Source organism: Corvus hawaiiensis, unplaced genomic scaffold (assembly GCF_020740725.1).
Source record: "Corvus hawaiiensis isolate bCorHaw1 unplaced genomic scaffold, bCorHaw1.pri.cur scaffold_255_ctg1, whole genome shotgun sequence".
Lineage (NCBI taxonomy): Eukaryota > Metazoa > Chordata > Aves > Passeriformes > Corvidae > Corvus > Corvus hawaiiensis.
In genome coordinates, this window is record NW_025963321.1 from 213 (window position 1) to 15,919 (window position 15,707).

Here is a 15,707-nt window from a genome sequence, read left to right on the forward strand (position 1 = left end):
GTGTGTGCCCAGGTGTGCCCAGGTGTGTCCAGGTGTGTCACACATGTCCCAGGTGTGCCCAGGTGTGCCCGGCTGTGCCCAGGTGTGCCCAGGTGTGTCCCACATGTCCCAGCTGTGCCCAGGTGTGTGTGTGTGCCCAGGTGTGCCCAGGTGTGTCCAGGTGTGTGTATGTGCCCAGCTCTGTCCAGGTGTGTCCCAGCTGTGCCCCAGGTGTGCCCAGGTGTGCCCGGCTGTGCCCGGCTGTGCCACTCACGCTCTGCGTGCGGGCCATCAGCAGGGCGAAGTTGGTCAGGTGGCTGCAGGCGCACGAGCTGTGGGTGCCGTTGGAGCGCAGCAGGCGGCAGCCCTGGCTCGACCAGTGCCGGCCATGGAGCGCTCGCGAGTAATTCCAGAAGGAGCAGTTGGCCCCGAAGTGGTTCTTGGTCTGCCAGAGGAGAAACTGGGGCTCAGGGGGGAAATGGGGGCGGAATGGGGGTCCCAGGTGAGGAAATGGGGGGGCCAATGGGGGTCCCAGGTGAGGAAATGGGGGTCCCAGGGGGTCCCAGGGGCTCCAGGGACTGGAGGAGGGTCCCAAGAGCAGGGTGAGGCCCCAGTCCAGTAATCCCAGTAATTCCAGAAGGAGCAGTTGGCCCCAAAGTGGTTCTTGGTCTGCCAGAGGAGAAACTGGGGGGTCAGGGGGCAAATGGGGGGGGAGATGGGGGTGCCAGGTGAGGAAATGGGGGGCCAATGGGGGTCCCAGGTGAGGAAATGGGGGGTCCCAGGGGGGTCCCAGGGGCTCCCAGGGACTGGAGCAGGGTCCCAAGATCAGGGTGAGGCCCCAATCCCAGTAATCCCAGTAATCCCAGTAATTCCAGGAGCACTTGGCCCCGAGTGGTTCTTGGTCAGGGAAGGACGGGGGGGTCTGGGTGGGAAATGAGGGGTCCTGGGCGGTTTGGGGGCCTCTGGGTGTGGTTTTAGGGGGAATTCTGGGGGTCGCACCTCGAGGTGGGGCAGGGTGAAGACCACGGGGTCCCGCAGGAAGACCCTGCTGGATTCCTTGTTGATGGAGGCGGCGATGACCTGGGAGTTGACGACGAGTTGGGGGGCGCGGGGCCCCCCGTCCCCCCCCAGGCGGACGGTGGCGTTCTCGGTGGGCAGGAACAGCCCCAGGTTGTTGTACAGGATGAAGACGACCTTCACCACCCCTGGGGAGACACGGGTCAGAGGCACCCCAAAAACACCCCAAAAACGCCCCAAAACCACCCTGAGCCCCCTTCACCACCCCTGGGGAGACACGGGTCAGAGGCCACCCCAAAAACACCCAAAAACACCCCCAAAACCACCCCCAAAACACCCCCAAAAACACCCCAAAAACACCCCCAAAACACCCCAAAAACACCTTGACCCCCTCAGGACCACCCCTGGGGAGCTGCAGGTCAGAGACACCCCCCTCAGACACCCCAAAACCACCCCAAAGCCGCCCCAATACACCCCAAAACCACCCCAAAAACACCCTGACCCCATTTCACCACCCCTGGGGAGACACGGGTCAGAGGCACCCCAAAACCACCCCAAAACCACCCCAAAACACCCCAAAAACACCCCCAAAACACCCCAAAAACACCCTGACACCCTTCACCACCCCTGGGGGAGCTGCAGGTCAGAGACACCCCAAAACCACCCCAAAACCACCCCAAAAACACCCTGAGCCCCCATCACCACCCCTGGGGAGACACGGGTCAGAGGCACCCCAAAAACACCCCCAAAGCACCCCAAAAACACCCTGACCCCCTCAGGACCACCCCCTGGGGGAGCTGCAGGTCAGAGACACCCCCCCCTCAGACACCCCAAAACCACCCCAATACCACCCCAAAAACACCCCAAAAAACACCCTGACCCCCTCTAGGACCCCCCCGGACCCCCCCCAGGACCCCCAGGACTCCCCCCGGACCCCCCCAGCACCCCCCAGGACCCCCCCAGGACCCCCCCAGGACCCCCCGGACCCCCTCAGGACCCCCCAGGACCCCCCAGACCCTCCCCAGACCCCCCCAGGATCCCCCGGATCCCCCAGGACCCCCCCAGGACCCCTCAGGACCCCTCAGGACCCCCCGGACCCCCCCAGGACCCCCCGGACCCCCTCAGGACCCTCCAGGACCCCCCAGACCCTCCCCCAGACCCCCCCAGGACCCCCCCAGGATCCCCCGGATCCCCAGGACCCCCCCAGGACCCCTCAGGACCCCTCAGGACCCCCCAGGACCCCCCAGGACCCCCCGGACCCCCGGTGCCCCCCTCACCGTTCCGGCTGTTCTGTTTTGAGGGTGCTGGCCGAGAGCTGGATGGAGCCGTCACCCCCCAGCTCCTGCGGGAACACGAGCTCCTGGAGCGGCCCCTCGGTGTTCAGCACCGACACCTCCAGCACTGAGGGAAATGGGGAAAAAACCATGGAAAATATGGGAAAACGTGGGAAAAAGACATGGAAAATATGGGAAAAGGACATGGAAAATATGGAAAAACGTGGGAAAAAGACATGGAAAATATGGGGAAAAGACATGGAAAATATGGGAAAACATGGGAAAAAGACATGGAAAATATGGGGAAAAGACATGGAAAATATGGGAAAAGGACACGGGAAAACACAGGAATAACAGATGAAAACACGAGCTCCGGGAGCGGCCCCTCGGTGTTCAGCACGGACACCTCCAGCACTGCCGGAAAACAGGGAAAAAACCATGGAAAATATGGGAAAACGTGGGAAAAAGACATGGAAAATATGGGGAAAATGACATGGAAAATATGGGAAAAAGACATGGAAAAACACAGGAATAACACGTGGAAACACGAGCTCCTGGAGCAGCCTCTTGGGGTTCAGCACCGACACCTCCAGCACTGAGGGAAATGGGGAGAAACCATGGAAAATATGGGAAAATGACATGGAAAATATGGGAAAACATGGGGAAAAGACATGGAAAACATGGGAAAAAAGACATGGAAAATATGAGAAAATATGGGAAAAAGACATGAAAAACACAGGAATAGCAGATGAAAACATGAGCTCCTGGAGCAGCCCCGTGGTGTTCAGCACCGACACCCTCCAGCTCTGAAGGAAATGGGGAAAAACCATGGAAAACATGGAAAAACAACATGAAAAATATGAGAAAACATGGGAAAAAGACATGGAAAAACACGGGAATAACACATGGAAACACGAGCTCCTGAAGCAGCCCCCTTGGGGTTCAGCACCGACACCTCCAGCACTGCCGGAAAACGGGGAGAAACCATGGAAAATATGGGAAAAAGACATGGAAAACATGGGAAAAGGACATGAAAAATATGGGAAAATGACATGGAAAATAAGGGAAAATGACATGGAAAATATGGGAAAACGTGGGAAAAAGACATGGAAAATATGGGGAAAAGACATGGAAAAACACAGGAATAACACGTGGAAACACGAGCTCCTGGAGCGGCCCCTCGGTGTTCAGCACCGACACCTCCAGCACTGCCGGAAAATGGGGAAAAACCATGGAAAATATGGAAAAACGACATGGAAAATATGGGACAATGACATGGAAAATATGGGAAAACATGGGGAAAAGACATGGAAAACATGGGAAAAAAGACATGGAAAATATGGGAAAAGGACATGGAAAATATGGGAAAATGACATGGAAAAACACGGGAATAACACGTGGAAACACGAGCTCCTGAAGCAGCCCCTTGGGGTTCAGCACCGACACCTCCAGCACTGAGGGAAAACGGGGAAAAACCATGGAAAATATGGAAAAAAGGCATGGAAAATATGGGAAAATGACATGGAAAATATGGGAAAAAGACATGGAAAATATGGAAAAAAGACATGGAAAAACACAGGAATAACACGTGGAAACACGAGCTCCTGGAGCGGCCCCTCGGTGTTCAGCACCGACACCTCCAGCACTGAGGGAAAACAGGGAAAAACCATGGAAAATATGGGAAAAAGACATGGAAAATATGGGAAAACATGGGAAAAAGACATGGAAAATATGGGAAAATGACATGGAAAATATGGAAAACCATGGAAAACATGGGAAAAATATAGGAAAACACGAGCTCCTGGAGAGGCCCCTCTGCGCTCAGCAGCGACACCTCCAGCACTGGCAGGAAACGGGGAAAAAACCATGGAAAATATGGAAAAACGTGGGAAAACATGGGAATAACATGGGAATAACATGGCAAAAACCACGGGAAGCCATGGAGAACCGCGGGAAAACGTGCGTGTGACACAGCACCGACACCTGCAGCGCTGCGGGGCCACGGAGAAACGCGGGAAAACACGGAAAAGCATGGGAGAAACGCGGGAAAACACGGAAAAGCACGGGAGAAACGCGGGAAAACGCGGAGCCCACGGGAACACGCGCCCGTCACACATGGGAGACCCTCGATGCTTCGAGAATGTGGGTGGGGGTCCCCAGCAGGGGCTGGGGGTGGGTGAGGACCCAGGGAGGGATCAAGGGGTGGGAGAGGCTCCTGGAGACCCCGGGAAGGGGTTGGGGGTCTGGGGGATCCCCGGGGATGTGGGTGGGGGTCCCAAGGGTCTGGGGGATCCCCGGGGATGTGGTGGGGGTCCCAAGGGTCTGGGGAGCCCCGGGGGTGTGGGTGGGGTTCCCAGAGAATTGAGGGAGCCCCAGAGGTTTGGGTGGGGGTCTGGGTTTCTGGGGGAGCCCCGGGGGTGTGGGGGAGGGTCCCAGGGGTCTGGGGGGAGCCCCGGGGGTGCGGGTGGGGTCCCGGGGAACTGGGGAGCCCCAGAGGTGCAGGTGGGGTTCCGGGGTCTGGGGGAGCCCTGGGGATGTGGGTGGGGGTCTGGGGGAGCCCCAGGGGTGGTGGGTGGGGCTCTGGGGGTCTGGGGGAGCCCAGGGGTTGTGGGTGGGGGTCCCGGGGAATTGAGGGAGCCCCAGGGGGTGTGGGTGGGGTTCTGGGGGTTCTGAGGGGAGCCCCGGGGGGTGTGGGTGGGGGGTCCCAGGGGTCTGGAGGAGACTCAGGGGTGTGAGTGGGGTTCCAGGTGTCTGGGGGAGCCCCGGGGGTTTGGGTGGGGTTCTGGGGAATTGGGGAGCCCCGGGGGTTTGGGTGGGGGTCCCAGGGGTCTGGTCTGGGAGAACCCTGGGGGTGTGGGTGGGGCTCTGGGGGTCTGGGAGAACCCCGGGGGTGCGGGTGGGGTTCCGGGGAGCCCCGGGGATGTGGGTGGTGTTTTGCGGGTTCTGAGGGGAGCCCCCGGGGGTGTGGGTGGGGTCCCAAGGGTCTGGGGGAGTCCCAGGGGTGTGGGTGGGGTTCTGGGGAGCTCTGGGGGGTGCAGGTGGGGGTCCCGGGGGGTCTGGGGGAGCCCCAGGGGTGTGGGTGGGGGTCCCATGGAATTGAGGGAGCCCCAGGGGTGTGGGTGGGGTTCTGGGGGAGCCCCGGGGGAGTGGGTGGGGTTCCGGGGAGCCCCGGGGGTGCAGGTGGGGTGCCGGGGGTCTGGGGGAGCCCCGGGGGTGTGGGTGGGGGGTCCGGGGGGTCCCGCGGGGCTGACCCAGGTTCTGTCGGGCGGCCCAGGAAGCGCGCGGGCTCCTTGACGTTGGTCGGCGAGCAGGAAGGCGCCCTCCTCGAGCACGTCCAGCAGCATGGTGGCCGTGTGCGCCTGCTCCGAGCCGTTCATGTCCCGCCACGACTCCAGCGCCTCCGGACGCAGCAGGTTGTCCACGGCCTCCACCACGGCCTGCGGGACGGGCGGCGTGGGGCGGGGCCGGGGCACGGCCGCGGGCACGGCCGGGGACACACCCAGAGAGAGACACCCGGGGACACACCCGGGGACACACCCAGGGACACACCCGGGGACACACCCGGGGACACACCCGGGGGACACACCCAGAGAGAGACACCCGGGGACACACCCGAGGACACACCCGGGGACACACCCGGGGACACACCCAGAGAGAGACACCCGGGGACACACCCGGGGACACACCCGGGGACACACCCGGGGACACACCCAGAGAGAGACACACGGGGGACACACCCGGGGACACACCCGGGGACACACCCGGGGACACACCCAGAGAGAGACACACGGGGACACACCCAGGGACACACCCGGGGACACACCCGGGGACACACCCCAGAGAGAGACACACGGGGGACACACCCCAGGGACACACCCAGAGAGAGACACCTGGGGGACACACCCAGGGACACACACGGGACACACCCAGAGAGAGACACCCGGGGACACACCCGGGGACACACCCAGGACACACCCAGAGAGAGACACCCGGGGACACACCCGGGGACACACCCGGGGACACACACGGGGACACACCCAGGGAGACACCCCAGAGAGACACCGAGAGAGACACCCGGGGACACACCCAGAGATACCTGGGGACACACCCAGGGACACACCCAGGGAGACACCCAGAGAGAGACACCCGGGGACACACCCGGGGACACACCCGGGGACACACCCAGAGAGAGACACCCGGGGACACACCCGGGGACACACCCGGGGACACACCCCAGAGAGAGGACACACGGGGACACACCCAGGGGACACACACGGGGACACACCCCGGGAGACACCCAGAGATACCTGGGGACACACCCAGAGGACACACCCAGAGAGAGACACCCGGGGACACACCCAGGGACACACACGGGGACACACCCAGAGAGAGACACCCGGGGACACACCCAGGGACACACACGGGGACACACCCAGGGAGACACCCAGAGATACCTGGGGACACACCCAGAGACACACCCAGAGAGAGACACCCGGGGACACACCCCAGGGACACACACGGGGACACACCCAGAGAGAGACACCCGGGGACACACCCAGAGAGAGACACCTGGGGGACACACCCAGGGACACACCCGGGGACACACCCAGGGACACACCCAGAGAGAGACACCCGGGGACACACCCAGAGAGAGACACCCAGGGACACACCCAGGGACACACCCGGGGACACACCCACACAGGACAGGGCCCCCGCCCACTGCCGCCCATCCCCCGGTCTCCAGCGCTGCCTCTGGTGTGTCTGGGTACAAACCCCGGGACACACCCACCCAAACTGACCCCACCCTCGGGACACACCCACCCAACTGACCCCACCCTCGGGACACACCCCACCCAAACTGACCCCACCCTTGGGACACACCCACCCATACAGACCCCGCCCTCGGGACACACCCACCCAAACTGACCCCACCCTTGGGACACACCCACCCAAACTGACCCCACCCTCGGGACACACCCCACCCAAACTGACCCCGCCCTCGGGACACACCCACCCAAACTGACCCCACCCTCGGGACACACCCACCCAAACTGACCCCGCCCTCGGGACACCACCCCACCCAAACTGACCCTGCCCTCGGGACACACCCCACCCAAACTGACCCCCACCCTCGGGACACACCCACCCAAACAGACCCCGCCCTCGGACACACAAACCCAAACTGACCCCACCCTTGGGACACACAAACCCAAAACAGACCCCACCCCTTGGGACACACCCACCCAAACTGACCCCACCCTCGGGACACACACCCACCCAACTGACCCCACCCTCGGGACACACCCACCCAAACAGACCCCACCCTCGGGACACACCCACCCAAACTGACCCCCACCCTCGGGACACACCCACCCAAACAGACCCCACCCTCGGGCACACCCACCCAAACTGACCCCACCCTTGGGGCACACAAACCCAAACTGACCCCACCCTTTGGGACACACCCCACCCAAACTGACCCCACCCTTGGGACACACCCACCCAGGCCCTGCCCATGGCCTCTAAGGCTCCCTGAACCCCCAGACCCTGCCCACGCTGACCACGCCCATCCCCCACCTCCGCCCACACAGACCCCCCCAATAAACCCCGCCCACCAACACAGACCCCACCCATGCCATGACCCCCCCGGCCACGCCCACCCACTCAGCCCCGCCCACCACACCCTGACCACACCCACAGAAGCCCCTCCCATCGCTCGTGGCCACACCCCCTGCCGGCCACGCCCCCCTCACCTTGATGTAATCCTTGCAGGTTCGCTCCCGCTTGTGCATCTGGGCGACAATGAAATTGGGGAGGGGACCCCAGGTGAGGGGGTGGGACCCCCAAAACCTGCACCAGGGGCACCCCAAAATCCGGGGCAGGAACCTCCCAAAATCTGGGTCAGGAGCCCCCAAAGTCCGGGTCAGAACAACCCCAACATTTGGGGCAGGACTCCCAAACGTGGGACAGAAGGGGCCTGGCACAGCGACCCCAAAAATCCAGGCAGGAGCACCCCAAAATTCGGGGCAGGGGTGTCTGATCTCTAGAACAGGAGCCCCCCCAACACCTGAGGCGTGACAACCCCAAAATTCGGGGCAGAACCCCAACAATCTGGCCAAGACAACCCCAAAAATCAGGGCAGGAGCACCTCAACCCCTGGGGCAGGGGCACCCCAAAACTGGGGCACAGGCACGTGTCCCCCCCCCCTTGGTCACCACCCTCAGCGGGGTGAACCCCGGAATTGGGGTTTTGGGGTCCCACCTTGTCCTAGCTCCTGCTGTAACTCTTCCTCTTTCGGTGCTCAGAGCCCCCCACCTGCCCCCACCATCCCCCCACCCTCTGAACCCCCAAATCCCGGTTTTGGGCTCCCACCTTGCCGTGGCTCTTGGGGTGCTCAGAGCCCCTGGCCCTCAGGCCCCTCTGTCCCCTCTTGGTTCCCCCACCGTCCCCTCGGTCCCCCTTGGGGCTGAACCCCCAAATCCCGGTTTTGGGCTCCCACCTTGGTGCAGTTTTCCCCTCTCGAGCTGGCTCAGGGCCCGCAGCCGCGCGTCCAGGCTGTGCCACCGCTGCGTCCCCATTGCTCCCCGCGGCCCCTGACTGCCCCCCCAGCGGGCTGAACCCCCAAATCCCGCCTTGGGCTCGCACCTTGTTGTAGTTCTTGCCGCCGACTCCCTCTCGAGCGGGCGCAGGGCCTGCAGCTGCGCGTCCAGGATGTCCAGGAGCTGCTCCAGCAGCCGCACGGCACGAGCTCACGTCCCCCGCGAACACCGGGCCCCGCGTGTGCCGCGCCAGCTCCCCCGCGATGCTCGCCGCGTTCTCCCCGCTCTTGATCTGGGGGGGCACCCGCAGGTCGGGGGGGAGCTCCCCGAAATCCCCCGGGGGGCTCGGGGGGTGCCCGCGGGGGCAGCGGGGGGATCAGCCTCCCCTGTGGGATGGGGGTGCTCCGATGGTCTCCAAGGGGGCCTTGAGGGCGTTTCAGGGGATCTGGGGGCTACAGAGCATCTGGGGGGCACCCACAAGTTCGGGGAAGACACCCCGATATCTCCCTGGAGGGCGGGAGGAGTTTGGGGGGACCCCTGAGTGGGGCTCAGCCCCCCCGGGGGTCCCTGTGGGACGGGGGTGCTCTGAGGGGTCTCCAAGGAGGGGTTTGGGGTCCACAGGGACCGGAGGAGGGGTTCAGGGGATCTGGGGGGCTCCAGGGGGCCACACAGATGAGGGGGGCTCCCCGATATCCCCCGGGGGGGTTTGGGGGCACCCTGAGTGGGGCTCAGCCCCCCCTGGGGGGTCCCTGAGGGGGGCCATGAGGATGTGGGGGGGCTACAGAGGGTCTGGGGGAGCCGACAGGGGGGGCTGGGGGGGCGGGGGAGGGGCGGGGGAACCCCCTGAGTGAGGGAGGGACACCCCAGGATCCTCCCGGGAGGGGTTTGGGGGTCACGGGGGATCTGGGGGGGTCCCAGGGTGGATCGGGGGGGGGGGGTGGGTGTCACTGGGACAGGGAAGGTGCCCAGGTGGCTCCCCTGTTTTCTGGGTATCCCCTTTTCTGGGGGTCGCCATTTGGGGGGTCCCTGCTCGGAGGCGGTCCTCATTTGGGGGGTGTCCTCATTTGGGGGGTGTCCTCATTTGGGGAGGGGGGGAGGGGCCCGTTTTGGGACCATTTTTGGGGGTCCCTGCTCGGAGGGTCCCCATTTGGGGGTGTCCCCATTTCTGGAGGGTCCCCTGCTTTGCGTGGGACCCGGGTTGGAGGGGAGTCCCCGTTTGGGGGTCCCTGTTTAGGTGAATCCCCTGGTCTGGGGTCCCTGGTTTGGGGGTCCCTGTGTTTTGGGGTCCCTGTTATGGGGTCTCTGTGTTTTGGGGGTCCCTGTTTTAGGGTCCCTGTGTTTGGGGGTCCCTGTTCTGGGGTCTCTGTGTTTTGGGGGGTCCCTCTTTTGGGCCCCATTTTGGGGTCCCTGTGGTTTGGGGTCCCTGGTCTGGGCTCCCTGTATTTTGGGGTCCCTGTGTTTTGGGGTCCCTGCTCTGCGGGTCCCTGTGTTTTGGGGTCCCTGTTTTAGGGTCCCTGTGTTTTGGGGTCCCTCTTTTGGGGCCCCATTTTGGGGTCCCTGTGTTTTGGACTCCCTGTGTTCTGGGGTCCCTGTTTTGGGGTCCCTGTTCTGGGGTCTCTGTGTTTTGGGGTCTCTGTGTTTTGGGGTCCCTGCTCTGCGGTCCCTGTGTGTTGGGGTCCTGTTTTAGGGTCCCAGTGTTTCGGACCCCATTTTGGGGTCCCTGTTCTGGGGGTCCCTGTGTTTTGGGGTCCCTGTTTTAGGGTCCCAGTGTTTTAGGGTCCCTGTGTTTTGGGGTCCCTGTGTTTTGGGGTCCCTGTTTTAGGGTCCCTGTGGTTTGGGGGTCCCTGTGTTTCGAGCCCCGTTCTGGGGTCTCTGTGTTCTGGGGTCTCTGTGTTTTGGGGTCCCTGTGTTTTGGGGTCTCTGTATTTTGGGATCCCTGTGTTTTGGGGTCCCTGTGTTCTGGGGGTCCCTGTGTTTTGAGCCCCGTTCTGGGGTCTCTGTGTTCTGTGGTCTCTGTGTTTTGGGGTCCCTGCTCTGGGCTCCCCGTGTTTTGGGATCCCTGTTTTGGGGTCCCTGTGTTTCGGGGCCCCGTTCTGGGCTCCCCGTGTTTTGGGATCCCTGTGTTGGGGTCCCTGTGTTTTGGGGTCCCTGTTCTGGCGTCCCTGTGTTTTGGGGGTCCCTGTTTTGGGGTCCCAGAGTTTCGGGCCCCATTCTGGGCTCCCCCGTTACCTTCTGGGCCACCTGGTTGACCCAGGGACTGGTGCAGTTGCTCAGGTCGGGCCCGCGGGGGGTTCCACACCCCCAGCCCCAGCAGGCACTGGAAGGAGGCGATGCCTGGGGGGCGAAAAGGGGGGGTCAGGGGGACCCCACAACTGCCCCGACTCCCCCATTGCCCCCCCACCCCCAGCGGGCACCGGGAGGAGGCGCTGGCTGGGGAGGGGGCACAAAGGGGGGGTCCGGGACACCCCCCCAAGCCCCCCAGAACCCCCCCAGTTCCCCCATAGCCTGCAGGACCTCCCAGCACCCCACGGAGCCCCAGGATCCCACTGGTCACCAGTGTCCCCCAGAGCCCACCCAGTCCTGCCCAGTGCCCCCAGTGCCGCAGACGCCTTTGGGGCAGGGTCTCACCTTCACCCCATAACCCCCAAAATCCCCCAAATCCCCCCCGGTTCCGCCCCTTTCCCTCAGGTCCCTTTGGGGCAGGGTCTCTGCACCTTCACCCCATGATCCCCCCAGTCCCCCAGTTGCCCCAGTTCCTCCCAGTTCCCTCCAGTCCCCCCAGTTCCCCGCAGTTCCTCCCAGTTCCTCCCAGTTCCCCCAGTTCCCCCAGTCCCCTCCCAGTCCCCCCAGTTCCCCCAGTCCCCACTATTCCCCAGTTCCCCCAGTCCCCCCATTCCCCCAGTTCCCCCAGTCCCCCCCCAGTACACCCATTCCCCCCATTCCCCCAGTCCCCCCCAGTACACCCATTCCCCCCCCATTCCCCCCATTCCCCCAGTCCCCCCAGTCCCCCTAGTCCCCCCAGTACACCCAATTCCCCCATTCCCCCAGTCCCCCCAGTCCCCCCAGTACACCCAATTCCCCCATTCCCCCAGTCCCCCCCAGTCCCCCCAGTCCCCCCCAGTCCCCCCCAGTCCCCCCTTACCTCGGGTCCCTTTGGGGCAGGGTCTCTCCACGAGCGCCCCCTGCTGGGCCGCGGGCCATTGCACCCTGCGCACCTCTCTGGCCTCGCACAGGCGCCCCCCCGCCCCCCCGGCGGCCCCCCCCCGGAGCCCCCCGCCCCCCGTTGCCCCCCCGGACCCCCCGCCCGAACCCCCCCCCGGGCCCCCCCGGCGGGCGGCGGGAGGCGGCGGGCGGGGGGGGCGGCGCCCCCGGGCCGCTGTTGGGGGGTCCCGGGGACCCCCCCGGGGTGGCGGCGCTGTGGGCGGGGCCCGGGGGGGGTCCCCCCGGGGGGGGGCCGGGGCGCGGGGTGAGGGGGCCCCGCCGGGCCGTGGGGGTGGGGTACGGGGGGGCCGCCGAGCTGGGGGGGGCCGTGGGGTGCGGGGGGGCCGCGCTCGGGGGTTCCGTCGTCACCGGACCTGGGGGGGGGGGGGGGGGTGGGGGGGGGGAAGAAAACGGGGGGGAGGGGGGGGTCAGGGCCTGAGGGACCCCCCCCTGAACCCCCCCACCCAGGGGGACCCCGTCCAGTTGGGGCAGGGGCTGATGGCCCCCCCCCCAAAGTGACCCCCGGCCCCCCCCAAGGGACCGGGGCACACAGGGACCCCCGAAATCAACCGGGAGGTGGCCCCGAGCTCATGGGGGTCCCCCCAAAGTGAAACCAGGGTCCCCCCGGGGCTCCCCCCAAGCCCACCGTGTCCCCCCAGAGCAAACTGGGGCACCCCCAGAGCAAACTGGGACCCCCGGAGCTCCCCCCCACTCACTTTGGGGAGCCCCAAAACCCCAACCCCCCCCCCCCCCCCCCCCCAGGGCTCCCCCCCCGCTGCCTGAGGCTGCACCCCGAATTTATCCGGACCCCCGGGGGCTCCCCCCAAGCACTCGGGGCTGCCCCCCCCCGAAGTAAACTGGGGCACCCCCAAAGTAAACCCGGATCCCCAGGGCTGCCCCCGGGTGTGACACCCCAAAAAGCAAATTGGACCCCCCAGCACAAACCAGGGCTCCCCGAAAACACTGGCGGGGCTCCTTCTGGGGCTCCCTGGGACCCCCAGGACTCCCCCAAGCATTTGGGGCTCCCCCCAAGTATCTGAGGCTGCACCCCCAAAGTCAATTGGGAGTCCAGGGATCCCCCCAGGTCGCTGGGGCTCCCCCCATGGTACCTAAGGCTGTACCCCCAAAATAAACCGGGACCCCCAGGGCTCTCCCCAAGCACCTGGGGCTCCCCTCAGGTACCTGGGGCTGCACCCCCAAAGTAATCCAGGGGACCTCCGGGGCTCCCCCGAGCACCTGGGAGCCCCCTCAGGTACCTGGGGCTGCACCCCCAAAGTAAACAGGGACCCCCCAGAGCTCCCCCGAGCACCTGGGACCCCTCCCAGATACCTGGCACTGCACCCCCCAAAGTAAACCGGGACCCCCAGGGCTCCCCCTGAAAACCTGGGGTTCCCCCTAAGCACAGAGGCTGCCTTAAAGGAAACGGGGACCCCCAGAGCTCCCCCTAAAAACCTGGGGCTCCTTCTGGGCTCTGGCACCGCGCCCCCAAACAACGGGAACGCCCAGGGCTCCCCGAGCACCTGGGAGCCCCCTCAGGTACCTGGGGCTGCACCCCCAAAGTAAAACCGGCACCCCCAGGGCTCCCCGGAGCACCTGGACCCCTCAAGTACCTGGGGCTGCACCCCCAAAGTAAACCGGGACCCCCAGGGCTCCCCCTGAAAACCTGGGGTTCCCCCTGAGCACCAGAGGCTGCCCCAAAATAAACCGGGACCCCCAGGGCTCCCCCGAGCACCTGGGACCCCTCCCAGGTACCTGGGGCTGCACCCCCAAAGTAAACCGGCACCCCCAGGGCTCCCCCCAAGCTCCTGGTGCTCCCTTTACGCACCAAGCCCTCTCTCTCCCCCACATCTCCCCCAGCCCCGAACCCAAGCAGCCCCACCGGGGACCCCCGGCGCCCCTCCCGCGCCCCCCTCCCGCCCTCACCGTCCCCGTCCAGGGGGGCGAAGTCGAGGCCCGTAGCGCCAGCAGGAAGTGGTTGTTCCACACGTAGAGCTGGTTGTCGCGGGGGTTGTAGCCCACCGAGGCCACGAACTGGTACGGGTTGGGGAAGGGCAGCGCCAGCGCCGAGCCGCGCCCGCGCCGCGTGTCGAAGGCGTAGACCAGGGCGTTGCCCAGGTGCTCGGTGTCGTCGTCCAGGTACACGCTGCGCACCACGTAGAGCACCCCGCAGGCCATGAAGGCGTCCGAGGCCGCCCGGCTTGGCGTAGCCCGTCTCCCAGGTGCCCTCGAGCCGCAGCGTGTAGGGGTTCAGCTGGCTGACCACCAGCCGCCCGCCGTTGCCCTCGGTGGCGTAGATGACCCAGAGCCCCTCCTCGTCCACCGCCAGGTCGATGTCGGTCTTGCCGCCCCAGCGATAGGGCGACGTGTCGTGATAGTTGGCGGCGCCCACCACGGTCTCGCCGCTCTTGATGCGCGTCCGCAGGTCGTACTTGACGATGCTGCGGGTGCGCTCCTTGTTGTAGAACACGGCGCCGTCGTAGACCACGAAGCCGGTGCCGTCGGCGCGGTGCGGGAGCCGGGTGCGTGGCCGCGGGGCGGGCGCCCACCAGGTCGGCCCAGGAGGCGTACTCGGTGAGCGTGTCGGTGCGGTACGGCACCCAGGGCAGCACGTACAGCCGGTCCCCCGACTGCAGCGGGTCCCGGCACCAGCCGCCCGCCTGGTGCGGCGACTCGTGCGTGGACAGCGCCGGCCCCACGCGCTGCGGCACCCCGGGCACACGAAAACTGCGGGAGGGGCGAGGGATGGGGGGGACACGGGGAGGGGTGGGGGGGGGGGGGGGGACAGACACGGGGACACGGAGAGGGGTGGGGGGCAGGGGGAGGGTGGGGACAGGGGGAGGGGAGGACATGGGGAGGATGGGAGACAGACACGGGGACATGGGGAGGGTGGGGGGGCAGGGGGAGGGTGGGGACATGGGGAGGGATGGGGGGGACACGGGAGGGGTGGGGGCGGGGGGGGTGGTGGGGACAGACACGGGGACACGGGGAGGGTGGGGACAGAGGGAGGGGTGGGGGGACAGACACGGGGACACGGGGATGGCCGGGGGGCAGAGGGTCAGAGGGGAGAGAGGGACAGGAGACACAGAGATGGATGGTGGGACAGGAGGATGGGCGTGGGGACAGACATGGGGACACAGGGGTGGATGGGGGACATGGGGACAGACACAGGGACAGATGGACACAGGGATGGATGGGGGACAGGGGGACACAGGGACAGAGGGACACGGATGGATGGGGGACAGGGGGACAGACACAGGGACAGAGGGACACAGGGATGGATGGGGGACAGGGGGGACACAGGGACAGAGGGGACACAGGATGGATGGGGGACAGGGGGACAGACACAGGGACAGAGGGACACGGATGGATGGGGGACAGGGGGACAGACACAGGGACAGAGGGACACAGGGGATGGATGGGGGACAGGGGGACACAGGGACAGAGGGACACAGGGATGGATGGGGGACAGGGGGACAGACACAGGGACAGAGGGACACGGATGGATGGGGGACATGGGGACAGACACAGGGACAGAGGGACACGGATGGATGGGGGACAGGGGGACAGACACAGGGACAGAGGGACACAGGGATGGATGAGGGACATGGGGACAGACACAGGGACAGAGGGACACAGGGATGGATGGGGAACATGGGGACAGACACAGGGACAGAGGGACACAGGGATGGATGGGGAC

General features: G+C 65.4%; 1 protein-coding gene across 1 annotated transcript in view; it reads right to left on the reverse strand.

The window, feature by feature from the left end:
• Positions 1 to 253: 253 nt before the first annotated feature.
• LOC125320882 (adhesion G protein-coupled receptor L1-like) overlaps positions 254 to 15,707 on the reverse strand; it is a gene marked incomplete at its 3' end in the record, with an annotated part of 44,920 nt that continues 29,466 nt past the window's right edge. Inside the window, 18 exon segments of the mRNA XM_048293299.1 lie at positions 254 to 424; positions 979 to 1,184; positions 2,274 to 2,292; positions 2,294 to 2,397; positions 5,522 to 5,540; positions 5,542 to 5,568; positions 5,570 to 5,707; positions 8,024 to 8,062; positions 8,916 to 8,935; positions 8,938 to 9,013; positions 9,015 to 9,101; positions 11,039 to 11,098; positions 11,100 to 11,143; positions 11,952 to 12,081; positions 13,934 to 14,206; positions 14,208 to 14,528; positions 14,530 to 14,714; positions 14,717 to 14,734. Of these exon segments, the coding sequence (XP_048149256.1) occupies positions 254 to 424; positions 979 to 1,184; positions 2,274 to 2,292; positions 2,294 to 2,397; positions 5,522 to 5,540; positions 5,542 to 5,568; positions 5,570 to 5,707; positions 8,024 to 8,062; positions 8,916 to 8,935; positions 8,938 to 9,013; positions 9,015 to 9,101; positions 11,039 to 11,098; positions 11,100 to 11,143; positions 11,952 to 12,081; positions 13,934 to 14,206; positions 14,208 to 14,528; positions 14,530 to 14,714; positions 14,717 to 14,734 (1,937 nt within the window).